At 42.2% G+C, this 14953-nt stretch overlaps 1 protein-coding gene across 1 annotated transcript in view; it reads right to left on the reverse strand.

Moving 5' to 3' along the window:
• ADAM12 (ADAM metallopeptidase domain 12) overlaps positions 1–14953 on the reverse strand; it is a 170398-nt gene that overhangs the window by 37020 nt on the left and 118425 nt on the right. Inside the window, exons 10-11 of the mRNA XM_015633829.3 lie at positions 14625–14709; positions 9823–9971 (exon numbers count right to left, since the gene is read on the reverse strand). Coding sequence (XP_015489315.1) covers positions 9823–9971; positions 14625–14709 — 234 coding nt within the window. The remainder of the gene's footprint in view (positions 1–9822; positions 9972–14624; positions 14710–14953) is intronic.

Raw genomic sequence — 14953 nt, forward strand, 5'->3', positions numbered from 1 at the left:
AGTCTGAATTTCCCCAGCATTCCCACCTTCCTTTCTTCTGTTAGGAGATAAAAGCTCTTTATCCCATGTCACCTAAAGCACCTCAGATGAGTGGAAATGGAATTCTTTTAAAAAATCCTAAATATATAATAACAAGGAATAACTTTTTCTACCTTCCCTTTTCTTTTTCACAGAGCTGGAGCAAAATAAAATTAGCAGCCACAGTGTATTAATTTCATAATTTCAAGCCATGAGGACAGGATGGATCCAGCCATGATCTAAGACTTAGGGATGCTTAATGAGCAAATTAAAACTTCCACTCACAGGAATGAAAGGCTTTTGATAAATCTGTAAAAAACCCATATGGATCCTGATGAAATCTTGGCCTTATTGAAGTCCATGGGAGTTTTCCTCCCAACTCTGGATTTCTCACCTGGTGGTGGTTGGCTGCCAGGAGAGCATCAGGGATGGAGATGAACACAATTTCCATGCCATAAGAGGCAGACAGAAAGGCTCTCCAGGACACTGAAGTTATTTTACCTCTTCATTTTCAGTGCCTTTAAAATAGGTGGTTTCTTATCTTAATCCATCACTGGGGCTGCATCATTCATTTGCAAAGGCTGAAGTGGAGCCTCCCTGCATTGCTGCCACCAGAACCCCCCAGTAAAATGTGCCCAGCACCCTCTGGCAAGCTTTGACATTAAAAAAGATCAAAAATGACTTTACAGGAAGGAATTGTCAGGGTAAAATCTTCAACATTTTGCACATCTATGCCAGGCACAAAGGGCTCTGTGATTCCCATGACAACTGTGGCAAATGCAGCTGTGGGCACCAGTTAATTACAGGGATTCAGCCTTCCAAGTCCACATCAATTCCTTCAAGTGCTCCTGGGCATACAGCACATGTTCAAAAAGAAGCTTTCATGTGACCTTAAGGATTTGCCCTTGAAGGTATGTTTCCATTTTTAAGCCAAGAATTTGGAATTCATTAACACCAATTAAAACTGGACACTGGGCTCTTAATTTTCCATGCACTTCTCTTCAGATTTATCCCTGCAGGTTGAAAAGTTTGGGGTTTGTTTTCTTTCTTTCTTTTTTTTTTTTATGAAACAGAAAGCCAAGATAAAGGGAAATGTCCTCATATGATTTGTTCTTATGGGTCATGGCAATAGCAGCACTGCAGGAGAAAAATGTCCCTCTCAGAGCTATATTTCCTATGGATATTACAGCAACAAGACAAAAGGCAGCTGAGCTCTCTCATCCCAGCACCCAGGCCAGGAAAAGTGGATACATCTCATGGCAGAAAACCCTGCTTGTCCTTAAGTATCTGCTATAAATAATCACACCAGGAGTAAAATGTGTTTTCATTTGAGAAGTCACCTCTCTCCTTGTCAGCTTCACTTACAGCAAAGTCATGCTGTCAATCTGTGCGAGTTCTCCTTGAGAATACACCACCAAAGCCAAATATTTTCCCTTCTAACAGCACATCTACTGAAATGGGAAAGACTAAACTAAATAAAAAGCAATTATCTTTTTTTTTTTCCTTTTTTTGCCCCATAGTTCTGTGTGCTAATTGCTAACAGTGACCCACTCCTGCAAAGGACTGGGAAAAATTAAATGGATTTCAACCAGCGCTACTAATTCTTCAACACAGATCTTATTTATCACAAAAATTAAATATATCTGCCAGGCATGGAAATTATTAACAAAAAAAGGAGGCCAAATGCACTGCAGATGTGGGGCTACTTGGAGTGAAGGGAAAGACTGACATAAATCTATTCTGTAATCTCGTGGCTGTTTCCTACTAAAGGAAGGACCAGAATGCAATGTGCTAAATTACTGGGGCAGAGGGATATGTTGCTTAAGGTTTTGGTTTTTTTTTAAAAAAAAAAAGCAGTTGCACTGCTGGCACAACAGACCTAGCTCTGTCATAAGTAATTTATTACATCAGTATATCAACTTTATTAAAAAAAAAAAAGAAAAAGACAACAAAGAAGTCTGTCTTTGTGCCGAGCTCAGCTCAGACTGGTTTGGGAACATAAACAGCTTCAGAGTTTAATTAGAAACTGTTTACATCTGAAAGATAATTTCATTTTCCTCAAATTGTAACAAGGTAATTCCAGATAGTTCTGCTGACTCCAGAGTTTAATGGCTCTAAGCTGCCAGACTGAAAAATGCAAAGTGAGGTCTGAACAGCTGAAAGCTGACTGAGAGGGGTCAGGAAATTCAGTGCTAACTACTAATGGTTTGATTATCTAACATTTAACAGCTCTGCAGCTACAAGATGCTGCAAGACATCCACAAGAAAAAAAAAAGAACCACTCAGTAAACTCAAGTGTCCTTTCCCACACTCTATTTCTGATTTCTTTCCTATTTCACCCTGACATTTTGTCTTTTTAAACTTTTTTTGGATTTAATTTGGTTGGGTTTTTTTTTTTTTGTTTTAATCTGGAGAGATGATGGAAAAACTGTTTCCCCCTTCAAGCTGGTGCTGTTTTCATGGCATACCTGGCTGTGTTCTGGAGCAGTGTGCTGGAAATCTCTGGAGGGTGTTTATTTTCACATCTGAAGACTCCTGTTCAGTCTTTGAGTGACCAAAATGAGGGTGACCTTATGTTCTGCTTCCTTGAGATAATTTTTCAGAAAGGAGAAAAATGACTGAAACTAATACTCAGTACAATAAATGGCACAAGTGATTAGTGCCTTCCCAACTTGTCCTTAAGAGATTTTCACTGTGTTTTATTCATTTAACTGCATGTTTATCAAGTGGTTAAATAAATAGTTTTTTCTGTGGCAGCTCAAAACTCAAACAGACAGATGACAAAATAAGAAAGCTCCTCAGAAAACCCTTGAAGACCCAAAGCCTCTGAGCCCAGCAGCTCTCCAGGAGCCCTCAGCCACCCTCTAAGATGCAAATATTCACTTGTGCAGTGTAAAACCAGTATTGCTGCCACTGGCCTGCTTTTGATGTGCAGCCCTAAACCTCATTAATGGTAATGAGGGCTCCACAGGGAAGCACAGACCTTCAGCACCATCAAAGCCCAGCAATTGTGGAACACTTTAATTACGGGGTGCTGCTCCCCCAGACAAACACTGTCCTGGGGGAAGGAATGGAGGAGCTGCTGAACCCCCTCAGCCTGACCCAACCCTGCTCTTCACCTCCCCCAGTTCCACCAGGAGAACTGCACTCCTGGAGAGCCAGGCAGATCCCTGAGGAATCCTCATTAATCATCATCATCCTCCTGCCTCCATAAACCCTGCTTTTCATTTGGGTGTCTCCCTTCACCTGGATTTTCACACAGCTCCCAAAAATGCTGCTCCAGTTCACCAGAGGGGGAAGCAAGCTGCAGCACAGGAGAAAACCAGGTTGGGGTTTGGGTTTGGTGCACAGGCCAGTTTCTCTTCCCAAACCCATATTTCCACCAGAAATATCAGATGGTTTTGGACAGAGACCCTGTACACTGATATAATTCATACACCCATGATCTGACAATTCACTAAGGAATATTCACTGATCCAGGCTGTGACACCTCAGTGGCTCTGGGGAATATTCCAGATGCATCCCTGGACCCCAGAATTTGGGGAGGAGGGAATGTTCTGGTGCTGGACTCCTGCAGTAACAGCTGCATGTGAATGCCAAAGCTTCTGCCAAGCCTGTCCTTGCACTGAGCACAAACTCCAGAGAAATCCTCCACATCTCAGCCCTGCAGAGATTGAACCAGAGCCTTACACCAGGAAAATCAGCATCACCTTCCAGAGAATGGAACAAGCACAAAATGGGAATGAGGGCAGGAGGAGAAAACAAATGAACAGCTATTTTAGATGTCTTTGATAATATATTTGCTACCACAGAGGCTGTCAGTAGAGGGGAGCCAATAAAACCAGCTTTGCCCTGCCAGCAGAAATGGATGTTTATTTATAAAAAAGCACAAAATAAAGTGTGAGGCACCTCTCCTTGGCCACTGAAGAGAACACATGAAAGCAAAGCATTAAATGAACTGTTCCTCACTTGCAGCAGTGCTGCCTTCACTTTCATTTTCAAGAAAATCTTGGGAATTGGCCTGTGGAGAACAAACATTCCCTGAGCTCATCCTGGCATGCCTGGACCACTTCTACAATGGATCCATGGACCAGCTCATCCCCAGGGAGGCAAACAGCAATGTTCACATTTGCTGTATCTCCTGTGCAACTCTTGGTGCCACTTTGAGCTCCTCACAGACATCTGGTACCACTGCTCAGGAAAAAACCACTCTGTTTCCACTTAAATATTTTATCTCACCTTAATTACCAGTGATGTACTCAGTGTTCAGTGCAGAATATCTAATTGCTCCTGGAGGGAATTAAAACCTGGTTAGTGCTGAGGCTCTTTTTCAGTGGTACCTGGAAGAAGCCCACCTGATGGTCCTTCCCATGGTTAATTTTCCTCCATTTCTCCTCAGCAGTGCTTAATTCGAGTCATTAGTTTAATTTGGGACCGTCACTCAACTGAGTCTTAACAGATCACCTTTGCTCTCACTCTCATTCACAAATAGGCAGCTTCCCATTGTCTCTCTGCTTTAATTCTAACATAAAGGTTTTAGTTTTACTTAAAAATTTACTGATAATGGCAGGGGAATTTTTGGGACTGGTCAGAAAAATGCCTTCTCCAGATTGCAACAGTAAATGAACTCGTATTTTTCTATGTATGATTTCTACTCTGTGCTCTTTCTGTGTTTCTAATTGGTCTCCTCCCCCAGACCCTGCCTCCAAAAAGAATTAAATAATAATTAATAATATAATTAAAGTGAAATTGTATACTGAAAGGCAATTACTCAAAATTAGCTGTTCTTTTTTTCTCATGAGGCACCGTTTCATGAAATTCCTCTAAAATAATAATAATCTGTAGCTGACAGGTTAAATTGATCTCATTTCTCCTTTTTTTCCCCACTCATGGTCATCACTACACAAAACAGGAATTTCCACTAGCCCAAACCCCACTTCCCTGCAACACTTACAGTCATATTTATCTGAGTAAATTCAATTTAAAATCCGAGTGAGAGAGAACCACAGAGTGACTTTAAATTCTAGCTGTGAAAATTGGAAATGGGAAGACAAGATCCAAGATAAGAAAAGGGGGAAAAAAAATGCAGGCAGAGGGGTTTGAGTCATTCTTGACTTTTCAAAGGGAGCATCACACAGCAGGAACACGACAAAGGGGAGTTGTTGTGTGAGGAAATATCCTAAAGAAGCTGCTTCAACCTTCCTGTGCCTGGCCCAGACCCTCCTGTGTTTCATCAAGGGATGTAAATCAGAATATGCCTTGGAACTCTGGGAAAAGAGGAAAACCAGGTCTGCCAGGGGCCTAGATTAAAATGAAAGTTTTCCAAGAGATGTTCTTTTGTTCAGAAGTTTGTTAAGCAAATGTCAATAGCCATTGACACATCTCACACATCAGATTTTCCACTTCTTGAATATCTATTCCACTTACTGAATATCTTGAAACAATAGCCCATACAGCATTTGTATTTTCCTCAGTATTTGAAATTATTTTGCATTTATTTAATCTTTTCTCCATCATGGGCTTTGAGGAGAACCTTCCAGATCAATGTGAGGTGTTCCACCTCGTGACAAATGTCCAGAGAAAGCAGTGGGGTTTAGGGCATTAAGACAGACCTGAGAGAAATCTCCACCATTCCCATTTCCAGGTGCAAAGGGATTTGTGGGGAACACCACAAAGCCTGACCTTTCCCCATTTTCCACCAGCTTGTGTCTGTGGGAAGGCAGAGATGGAACAAATGGCTGTGTCCTGGGAGACATTTCCATCACCCCTGGCTGGGATGATCCAGCAACCAGAAATGAACCTGGGAAGAGCAAACTCTTCCACCAGGGGCCGGGGGGAGAGGGTTTTGTTATTGCAGGAATGGGCATCCCAAAGGGAAAAAAACAACTGTAGGATCAGCATGTGAATGGGCTTGGTGAAACTGCCCATCCTTGGAGGATTCCTGCCCTCATTTACCTCCCCCAGGAAGAGGAAATGAAAGGCATCAAGGAACATTCCCTGTGAGAGAGGGAAGGAAGAACAGATTTCCAGGAGAAGTTCAACCTTTGAGTTTACAGGAGGGGAGAACACTAACTATCAAAACAATTTGCTTCCCTTAAGGCTGCCAAAAAAATCTCAAACACATCTGAACTCAATATTTCAACTTTTTAGTGGGAGCTCACCTGGCTTCAAACCCCATGGAGACCCCTGTGCTCAACATTGATGAAGAGGGACGTGTAAAAAGTGCATTTCCAAAATTATTAAATAAACAAGCACTGCTAATTGGCAGCATTTTGCTCTGCAGTGCTGAATTCTGCTCACATTTGCAGGGATATAAATCCAGCCCAATGCCTTGGGATACACCACAACTCCTTGGGATTTTCCTGGCAGGAGGAATATTTTCACTCCTAAGAGGCCACGATTTAGGGAGATATTTGGGAAACAAGTGGAATACTGAAGTGGCCTCACTGGCTCAGCCCAGTCCCTTCATTTCCAGACAATGAAATCTCAGTAAAAAGATTCACAAATCTCTCTAATATTCCATCTTTTTCACTTGAAACAGTCCATGTACAAGACAACGAAAAAACCTGGAGGAATATCATTATAACAGATACATAAAAAAGAGGAAAATGTGTATTAAATATTCCTTACTGATATGATTAGTATCAATATTAAATATATTTAAATATTAATATTATGTAGTACTAAATACTAATTTTACTACTAAATATTCCTTATTTATAGTATTTTTATAGGCACCACCCCTGTTCCAGGGGTTCCAGACACAGAAGGATTTATGTAATTTTCATAGCAGATATTTGAATCTCTAAAAGTCCTGTATTGACACAGATTTGTGGGTTTTGTGCTTGATTTCACGTTATAAAAAATACATTTTGCTAAAGCAGTATGTCTTTAGACATTTGTAGCTCACACACAACTGGTGCTCATCTTGCTGGTATCTTTGAAGAATAAAAACTATAGGAAGCTGATTAAAGGATAGATCCAACAGATTTTAAATTCTCCTCTAATCCCTGGAGGTTTTTTCCCACCAAGACAGAATTTCCAAGACCTCTTCAAAGACTGAAACAGAAGAATCAAAAGAAATTACAATAATTGATGAAATCCCTTTTAAGTCAACAGCCTTAAAACATTCCCTTTTGTTCATGACCACACCAATGACTCCAAAGTTAAATTCTGGTATAACAAAGTTACCTTCTGGTATAACTTAGATATTTCCTATTTTTCACAGACATCAGATAAGGACTTCTCAGTGCTTTTACACTAATTTCAGCTAGACTTTTTTTTTTTTTTATTCCACTTATTAAATCTACCTTAAACCAATTAGAAAAGCACAAAGTCAGTGCAGTGAGTGCACTGAGAGCAGGCTGTCTCTCTAAATGGATGTGGCATGCTCTTAGTTTTGATTTTTTGGCTATTTCCAGAGTGCATTTGAGATAAGGAACATTCATTTGGCCTTCCCTTAACAGACAAACACTTGCAGAGAAGAAAACTTTTCAGTGTTCTTTCAGTAATGGTGCTGGAGGGAATATTGCTATTGGTGAGAGACGTTGGGTAATTAAATATTCAAAGTGCTAATTTGAAATTGGTGAGATGCAGCTTGGCTCAAGGCATGAAGTGTTCTCCAGGAATATTTATCACAGATTGACAGCACAGTGTCAAGATAAAGCCTGAGGCTATAAACCCAAAATTAAAGTTTCTATTTCTAAATCAATAATCAGTGCAAACAATCAGCCTGCTCAGGGCTGTGAAGGCCACAGCTCTTCCTCAGGCACAAGCTGAATGCAGAGTTTGGTGAAAATCCAAAGAGGGCATTACAAGGTGGAGCTGACTCTGCCCAAACCCATGGGGTGCTGGGGGTGGGCAGAGCCTTCAGCCTGGAAGGTGCTCCAGAAACCCCAGGGGTAGAGCTGAGCTGTTTGGAGACGTCTCCAAGGGATGAGGAATGGAATATCCAACTCCTCCCATCCTGAGGAACACTGAGGGGACACAGCCTCGCTGGGACCTCGCCCTGAGCCAACCCAAGCCCAGTGTCTGGACTGGCACATCCAGCACCCAGGACAGGATCTGATACACCCAGAGGACTCCAGCGTGAAGGAAGAATGAGGAAGGAGCTATTTAATGTCCCTCTCACCAGATGAGTTCAGAAAGTGTCCAGAAATTTCTGTCCTGAGAGCATCCCTGTGTTTATTCCAAAGTGGAGCAGCTGGATGCAGAATCAGGAACCCAGCTGAGCTGACAGAGGCTGCAGTGCTTCATTCAGGAGCTCAGAGCCCAGCCCTGCCTGCCCACTGCTCACTGCTCACCACCAGCTCAGCTCAGAGCCTGTCACTCTGTCCCCACAGTCAGCACACAGCCCTGACCTGTGCAGGATGCAGTCCCATGGGGATAAGTTCCACCTATTGTCTCAAAAGAGCCAGTTATTTTTCTTTTCCAGACTGTAGAAATCCCTCTCGTTCTCCTCCACTCCCACAACTCTCTTTTGTTTGTCTCTCAACTTGCTGTGCTTGGCCTCTGGCCACAATCCTGATTTCTGCCCTGATGGAGGTGACAGCTTTGCCTTTGAAGGAATTCCAAGGCTGCTGTTGGGCTGACCAGCAGGGAACATCCCTGCCCAACATTCCCTGGCCTCTCCCAGATTGCTCCCCTTCTTTCCCAGAAACTTGCAGTCTTGGAAGAGGCAGAGGGAGAGCTGATCACAATTCCCAGAAGAGTTTTTTAAGCAACAGATGAACTTTAAGCACACAGAGTGAATGCTGGAGCTGGAAGGGACATCAGAGAACATCCAGACCATCCTCTTGTCCTAAGGCACGTCCAGCTGTACCTACACTGCTGGCAGATATTTCACTGGTTCTTACTGGATTCCAGTCCCAGGCATTCTAATGCCTTCAATCTGGCCCAGTGTTACCATCAGAGACCTTTGGAAAACCTTACTTCAATTTAATCCTTTCAGTCCTAGTCTGGACATGGACATGGGGAACTCATTCCTCATATCCTTGGGTTTCAACAGCAATTTAAAATCCATCCCTGCAAGCAGTGACAGCTCAGTCTGCCCAGGGTGTGTGAAATGTCAGTGTCTACAAAACACTCTTGTCCCTTGGCACAGTGCCTTTGCCACCAGCAGAGCCTCCCCTCGGTGCTGACAGGGAATCAGGGAATATCCTGAGCTGGGAAATGCCCACCAGGATCATCCAGTCCAGCTCCTGGCCCTGCACTCACAGAAGGGACTGCAGCTTCACTGGTTTTTATTTCTCACCTTTCTAATCTCTCTTCTTGGAAGATCTCCCTCTGGACACAGAGCAGCCTCAATCCCACTGCAGATTTAATTTTCTCACATGCTGAAACTGCTCCACACATATCACAAGAGTTTGTGCAAAACTAAAAACAAAGAATTTGCAGAGATTCTAAGAGTGCATTTCCTGCACTACTGAATTTCCTACCCACTCATCTCAGCCTTGGCTCATTTCCTATTGTGACTGATGCTCAGCTGGCAAGATGAGAGAAGGTGAAATTCTGATTTAACACTTGCAATGCAGTTTGTTTGGTTGTGGATTGTTGTTTTTTTTTAAATTAACCAGTTGCTTCCAGCATTTTTGTCTCTCACATTGTTAACCCAGAAACAGAAAGGTGCAATAGTACATGTTGTGCTCTGATAACATATAATTCTTTAAGCTTGGGGAGGATAACTGCAACAAGATTTAACAGGTGTTGAAAAATCTTTTCCTTTTTTTACCTTTCAATGTTCCTGAGGCACAAAATGAAAGCAGAGATGTCCCAGCAGCTCGCCAGTCTCAGCCTGGCACTTACCCAGTGGAGGGGTTCATGATGCAGCCCCCTTTATCAGTGGATGCTTTGCAGTTGCAGCCTCTCTCCAGTGTGTCGTGATTCATCCCAAAATTGTGCCCCAGCTCATGAGCCAGCGTCACTGCTGCACCCAGAGGGTTTTCTGAGTGATCCTTCAAAAAAAAATCCACAGGAGAGCCGGTCAATCCAGCACACAAACCCAGCTCGAGGCACATGTTCCCCCTCTAAGGTCCTACTGCCTGTCCTGTGAAATGTTTTAGAAGTTTAGCAGCTGAAGTAACTCTGTTGTTAAATAAACTCAGTTTTAAATTCATCCATGTATAGGGCAGAGTGGGAATTTCAGGACAGCCTTTCTGGCCACCCAGTTTCCCCATCAGACATTTGAAACATTGAGCAGCTGTGAACTTCTCTTTATTTGGGCTAAAAATTCTGCTGTTCAAGAAATCCCCCAAAGTCCCAAGTCCCAGCAGTGGCAGGGAGATTACCAGACATGGAGTGTTGGAAAGGGCAAGAATTTATGGGTGAGGATGAGTGTGATGAGGGAGAAGATCCTTCATGTCAGGAGGCAAATTAAAAATACAGCAAGAGATTTCACTCAGTCTATTTAATTTCCTTCAGACTGCCGCTTTAATATCAGAATGTCCAAGTTTTCACAAACCTTTTTAAGAAAAACCCAGGACCTTTAAAAATCTCCTTTTTAGAAGAAAAGGCCAAAGCAAGCCAAAATCTTCCACGGCCTCTTGTTAACCTATGAATACTCTAAATGTTGAAAGTGTCAGTTTGAAATTTTAACATTAATCCATGTTTAAATGCTGATTTTTGGGACAATCATTTCTGAGAAATTCACTGCATGATTTGATTACAGGCTGCTGATCAGAATGATGTTTTGGCTTAACCACAAGTAAGAGACCTTTCCACACTGATCATTTTCCTTGAGGGAAAAAAAATCCACTACACTTGTAAGAAAGCTTTCCCTGAAGACATGAACATGTAATATAAATGCATGATCCACTATTTATCAGTCAGTAAATGGAATTACTGTGTACAGCTGCCTGCTCTAGAAGCGTGCATGAATATATTCACTTTAAATAACTCTTCCAGCATCATCTAAGCCAAACTCCAGATTAAAAAGCAGTGAAAGGTAAAATTGTCTAAAATATTATCTCTGTACTAATGGAGGCCTTAATACATGAATTGGGGTAGATTTAAGAGATTCTTCTTTCATCTGTCTGGGATAATATTTTTAGTAAATCCTTTCTCAAACAGCAAACAAAATCAAGAGATAACACAACCAAAGTGCTCCTTCTGCAACTAGAATCGACTCAAAAGAATTTTATCTTTTCACAAAATGTCTCTTTTTAAAAATTATTTTCCTGAATTTAAAAATCTTTATATAAAATTCTTGTGGCAGCCAGTTTGTGTGCACTTTGTCCTGCACACCTACATAATGAGATATCTTATCCAGATACTTGTCTGATACAGATTTATCTTTATGCACACAGTAATTGATGGAATAGTTAGAGAATTCAGTGTAATTGTCATAAAAAGAGCTCAACCTTTCACTCAGAATGCAGGGATGAAGATTAGGAAAACAGCAAAATAATTCCATGAAATTTACCACTGACTGATTGGATGATGCCTTGAAATTTGGGTTATCTGGTCAAGACAGAAACTCCTCACTGAGCCACACAGACATACAGCAAATTGAGCTCAGACTTTATTTTTCCAGTATCTCCTCCACTTACTGAGCAGTGATTATATTTCTCTGAATACTCTGAAGCTGTCAACTGAAACTAAAAACAAGGATTCACACAGTCCACTCCAGAAGTAGAGCAATAAATGATGTGAAATGTAATTTGGGACTTGAATAGGCAAACAATCCAGCCCATGCAGTTCTCATTACTTGCTCACATCCACTAGGAATGCAATTTTATCAGCTTCTAGAGAGGGTTTTTAAAAGGAGGAATGTGATGCCTCAGCAAAAGAGGTTATTTGAAGACAGCATAAATGAAGATTATCAAAACAAACAGTGACATGTTCCATTTGATACTGAGACCGTTTAAGTTTCACAAGGACTAAAGAAATGAATAGCAATGTGACTTTGATTTATTCCACCAGGGTCTTTCAAAGTTAACTTGAGCAGTAAAAGTCATTACCAAACACATTTCACAACCACTGAATAAGCAACCATCTACTGTTAAGACATTATAAGCTGTTTCACAAAACATGCAGCTGCTTTCAGCTGAATTCTGCTTTATTCTGCCGGGATTTAAATCAAATCTTAATAATTAAATACTGTCACCTACAGCTCCACCAGACTAATGCCCTGCTCCTGGCACTTTCAGTGTGTGTTCACTCGGTTCATAGAGTCACAGAGTGGTTTGAATTGGAAAGGACCTCAAAAATCATCCAGTCTCACCCCACCTTCCCCTGTCCCAGCTGCTCCAGCCCCAATGTCCAGCCTGGCCTTGGGCACTGCCAGGGATCCAGGGGCAGCCCCAGCTGCTCTGGGCACCTGTGCCAGGGCCTGCCCACCCTGCCAGGGAATAATTTCCTCCTAATATCTAATCTGAATCTCTCCTCTGTAAGTTTAAAACCCTTCTCTCTTGCCCTATCAGTATCTGCCCAGATAAAAAGTCACTTTCCTCTTCTCTCAGAAATATTTTACTTTTAAATCCATGAATTCAGCGGGCAACCTTTGGAAACAGAAGAATGAAGACTGAATCACGTCAAAGACTCACTTTAATGTCAACTTCTCTTTGGTTTTTCTATGACACTACAGAAACTTCACAGGAAAATGAAATGATAAAGGCCTTGTTAAAGCTTCTCAAACTCACATGGCTGCTCTTCCTGCTTTGAGTTCCTCTGAAAATTAATGGGAGACAGGGTGTCACCCACTGAGAGAACTCAGCCCTATAGAAAAGAGACAGGCAGGCTCCCAGGCAGGCATGACAGAGGAATTTAGATCATAAAGCAGAGCTGACTAACTGTAAAAAGAACCAGGAAAATCACATCAGACAAGAGTCACTCCAGATTTTGTATTCAAACGTCATTTCTTACGCAGTCTCTCATTGTCTTTTCTTCCAGAACAGGTGTGGGAGCTTTTGGATTAAAGTGTTGGGGGTGGGATGGGTAAGAAATTGGCTGAATTATGAGGTTGGCCAAATGTTCATTTCTGCAGTGCTGAGACACCTGAGCCCCTCAGCTTCCCAGGCTAAGAGTGATTCATTCCTTCACAGAATATTTTAGCTTGGAAAAGACCTTTAAGATCATGGAGTCCAACCACTCCCCAGCACTGCCAAGGCCACCACTGACCCATGTGCCCAAGTGCCACGTCCACACAGCTTTTAAATCCCTCCAGGAGCAGGGACTCCATCCCTGGGGAGCTGTGCCAAGGTACAGGTACCAATATACATAAATATGCTTTGTCTATGCCTGAATCAGCCTTTGCCAACTCAGGGGATGCTTGGGCAGCTGCACTTTTGGGTTTTGTTTGTTTGTTTGGATTTGGCTCCTTTTTGAGGGTTTGCTTAAAGAGCTGTAGAACATATCTGGTTAATCTGTGCAAGTTTCAAGTTCATTTGCTCCTCAAAAGCTTCAATTCACTGAGTCTCTTGGTAACATTGTGCTCCCCTTCATGACAGAAGCTTCAGCCTGGCCCAGGATCCATCCACAGAGCCTGGATATAAATCAGTCCCCTCTCTATGAGAAAAAGATTTTCTAAAGAAATGCTGATTCTTGTTCTTGTTACTGGAATGAACTATTTGTAATTATTTCTCTTTAAAATGACCATTTCCAGAGTGAAGAGAACTGACTTGGCAGTAAATGATACTGTGGGGTGTTTTAAATCTTATGCTAAAAATTGAAAGGACAAGAAAGTCATCATTAAGGGCATCTCTGACTGCAGATAAAGCCAAAGCAGTGACTGCAGGGCTGAGAGTCAGATGGGTAAAATGGGGCTGTCTGCCTCCTCTGTGCCTTTACCAAGGCTTGGGGGTGCACTGGGAGACTCCTACAGCTCTTTCTTCCTTTTTTTTCCTCCTTTTCCTTTTGTACCTCTGCCCCAGGTAGCCAGTGAATAATTATTACAGACAGCACTTACAGTCTCAGCTTCTCAAGCCACCAGGAGCCTGAAAGCTTTGTCTTTTCTACAACTTTGACAAAACTTTTCCCACATTATGTGATTTGATTGTTCTATTTTAAAGCTTCTTTCCTCTGCCTTAGCATGAAACACTGTACAATTGACATTAAAAAAAAATCAGAAAGGAAATACATCAGAGCTCCTTCCAGAAATTGGACAAGATGTTTGCTTGTGTGTTCACCATGTCTTGCATCTAACAACAACAGTAATACCCTGGGAGAAACTCAGGTGGAATAAATGCTGCCATTGTTTGTTCCTGCTGTCTGGCAATGCAATAAAACCACTGCTGCAAAAATGGAAAATAAGGCCTAACACAGGAAACTCTATAAATACAGAATAAAATCAATATAATAAAAGATTCAGGATAGACTGCTGCTGCCTGTAACACAAGTATACCCAAGTGTATAACAAATACATCTTCTGGTTCTCTTCCTTCACAGCACCTCAGTACCTGGTTCAATAACAATTAGAGATATAAACTCCTTGCAAAGAGGCCCTGCTATATTTTAATGCAATATTTGGGGGTTTTTTCACTATGAAAACTATAATTTACAAGGAATCTGAATGGGGATATAAACAACAGAGAGATGGAAAATGGGACAAATGGCTCAGGACTGCAGAACCTGATGTGGTGTCACCCCGGGTTGAGTCCTGCCCCACTTACCATGACGACCCCTCCAGACTGCTCTGCTGTGCACATGCTCATGATGGGAGCCATGCCAATGGTTGTCCCCTGGAAGTACACCCCGCTGTGGGAGGGGGAGAGGAGACACAGAGTCACCAGCCAGTGCCAAGAGACCTCCCTGTTATTTCCAGTTCTGTATTTCTGCCAATCTCAAAGAAAGACCTCGTTTCTGCTCCTCCCATGAGCTCCTCCCAAGCTGACTTGGCTGAACTGAACCACAGCACCCCAGCTCTTGGAATATCCATTGGATCATCCCATTGGATCATCCCACTGGATCATCCCATTGGATCACCCCCATTGGATCACCC

The sequence above is a fragment of the Parus major genome, chromosome 6, assembly GCF_001522545.3.
Source record: "Parus major isolate Abel chromosome 6, Parus_major1.1, whole genome shotgun sequence".
In the NCBI taxonomy this organism is placed as follows: Eukaryota; Metazoa; Chordata; class Aves; order Passeriformes; family Paridae; genus Parus; species Parus major.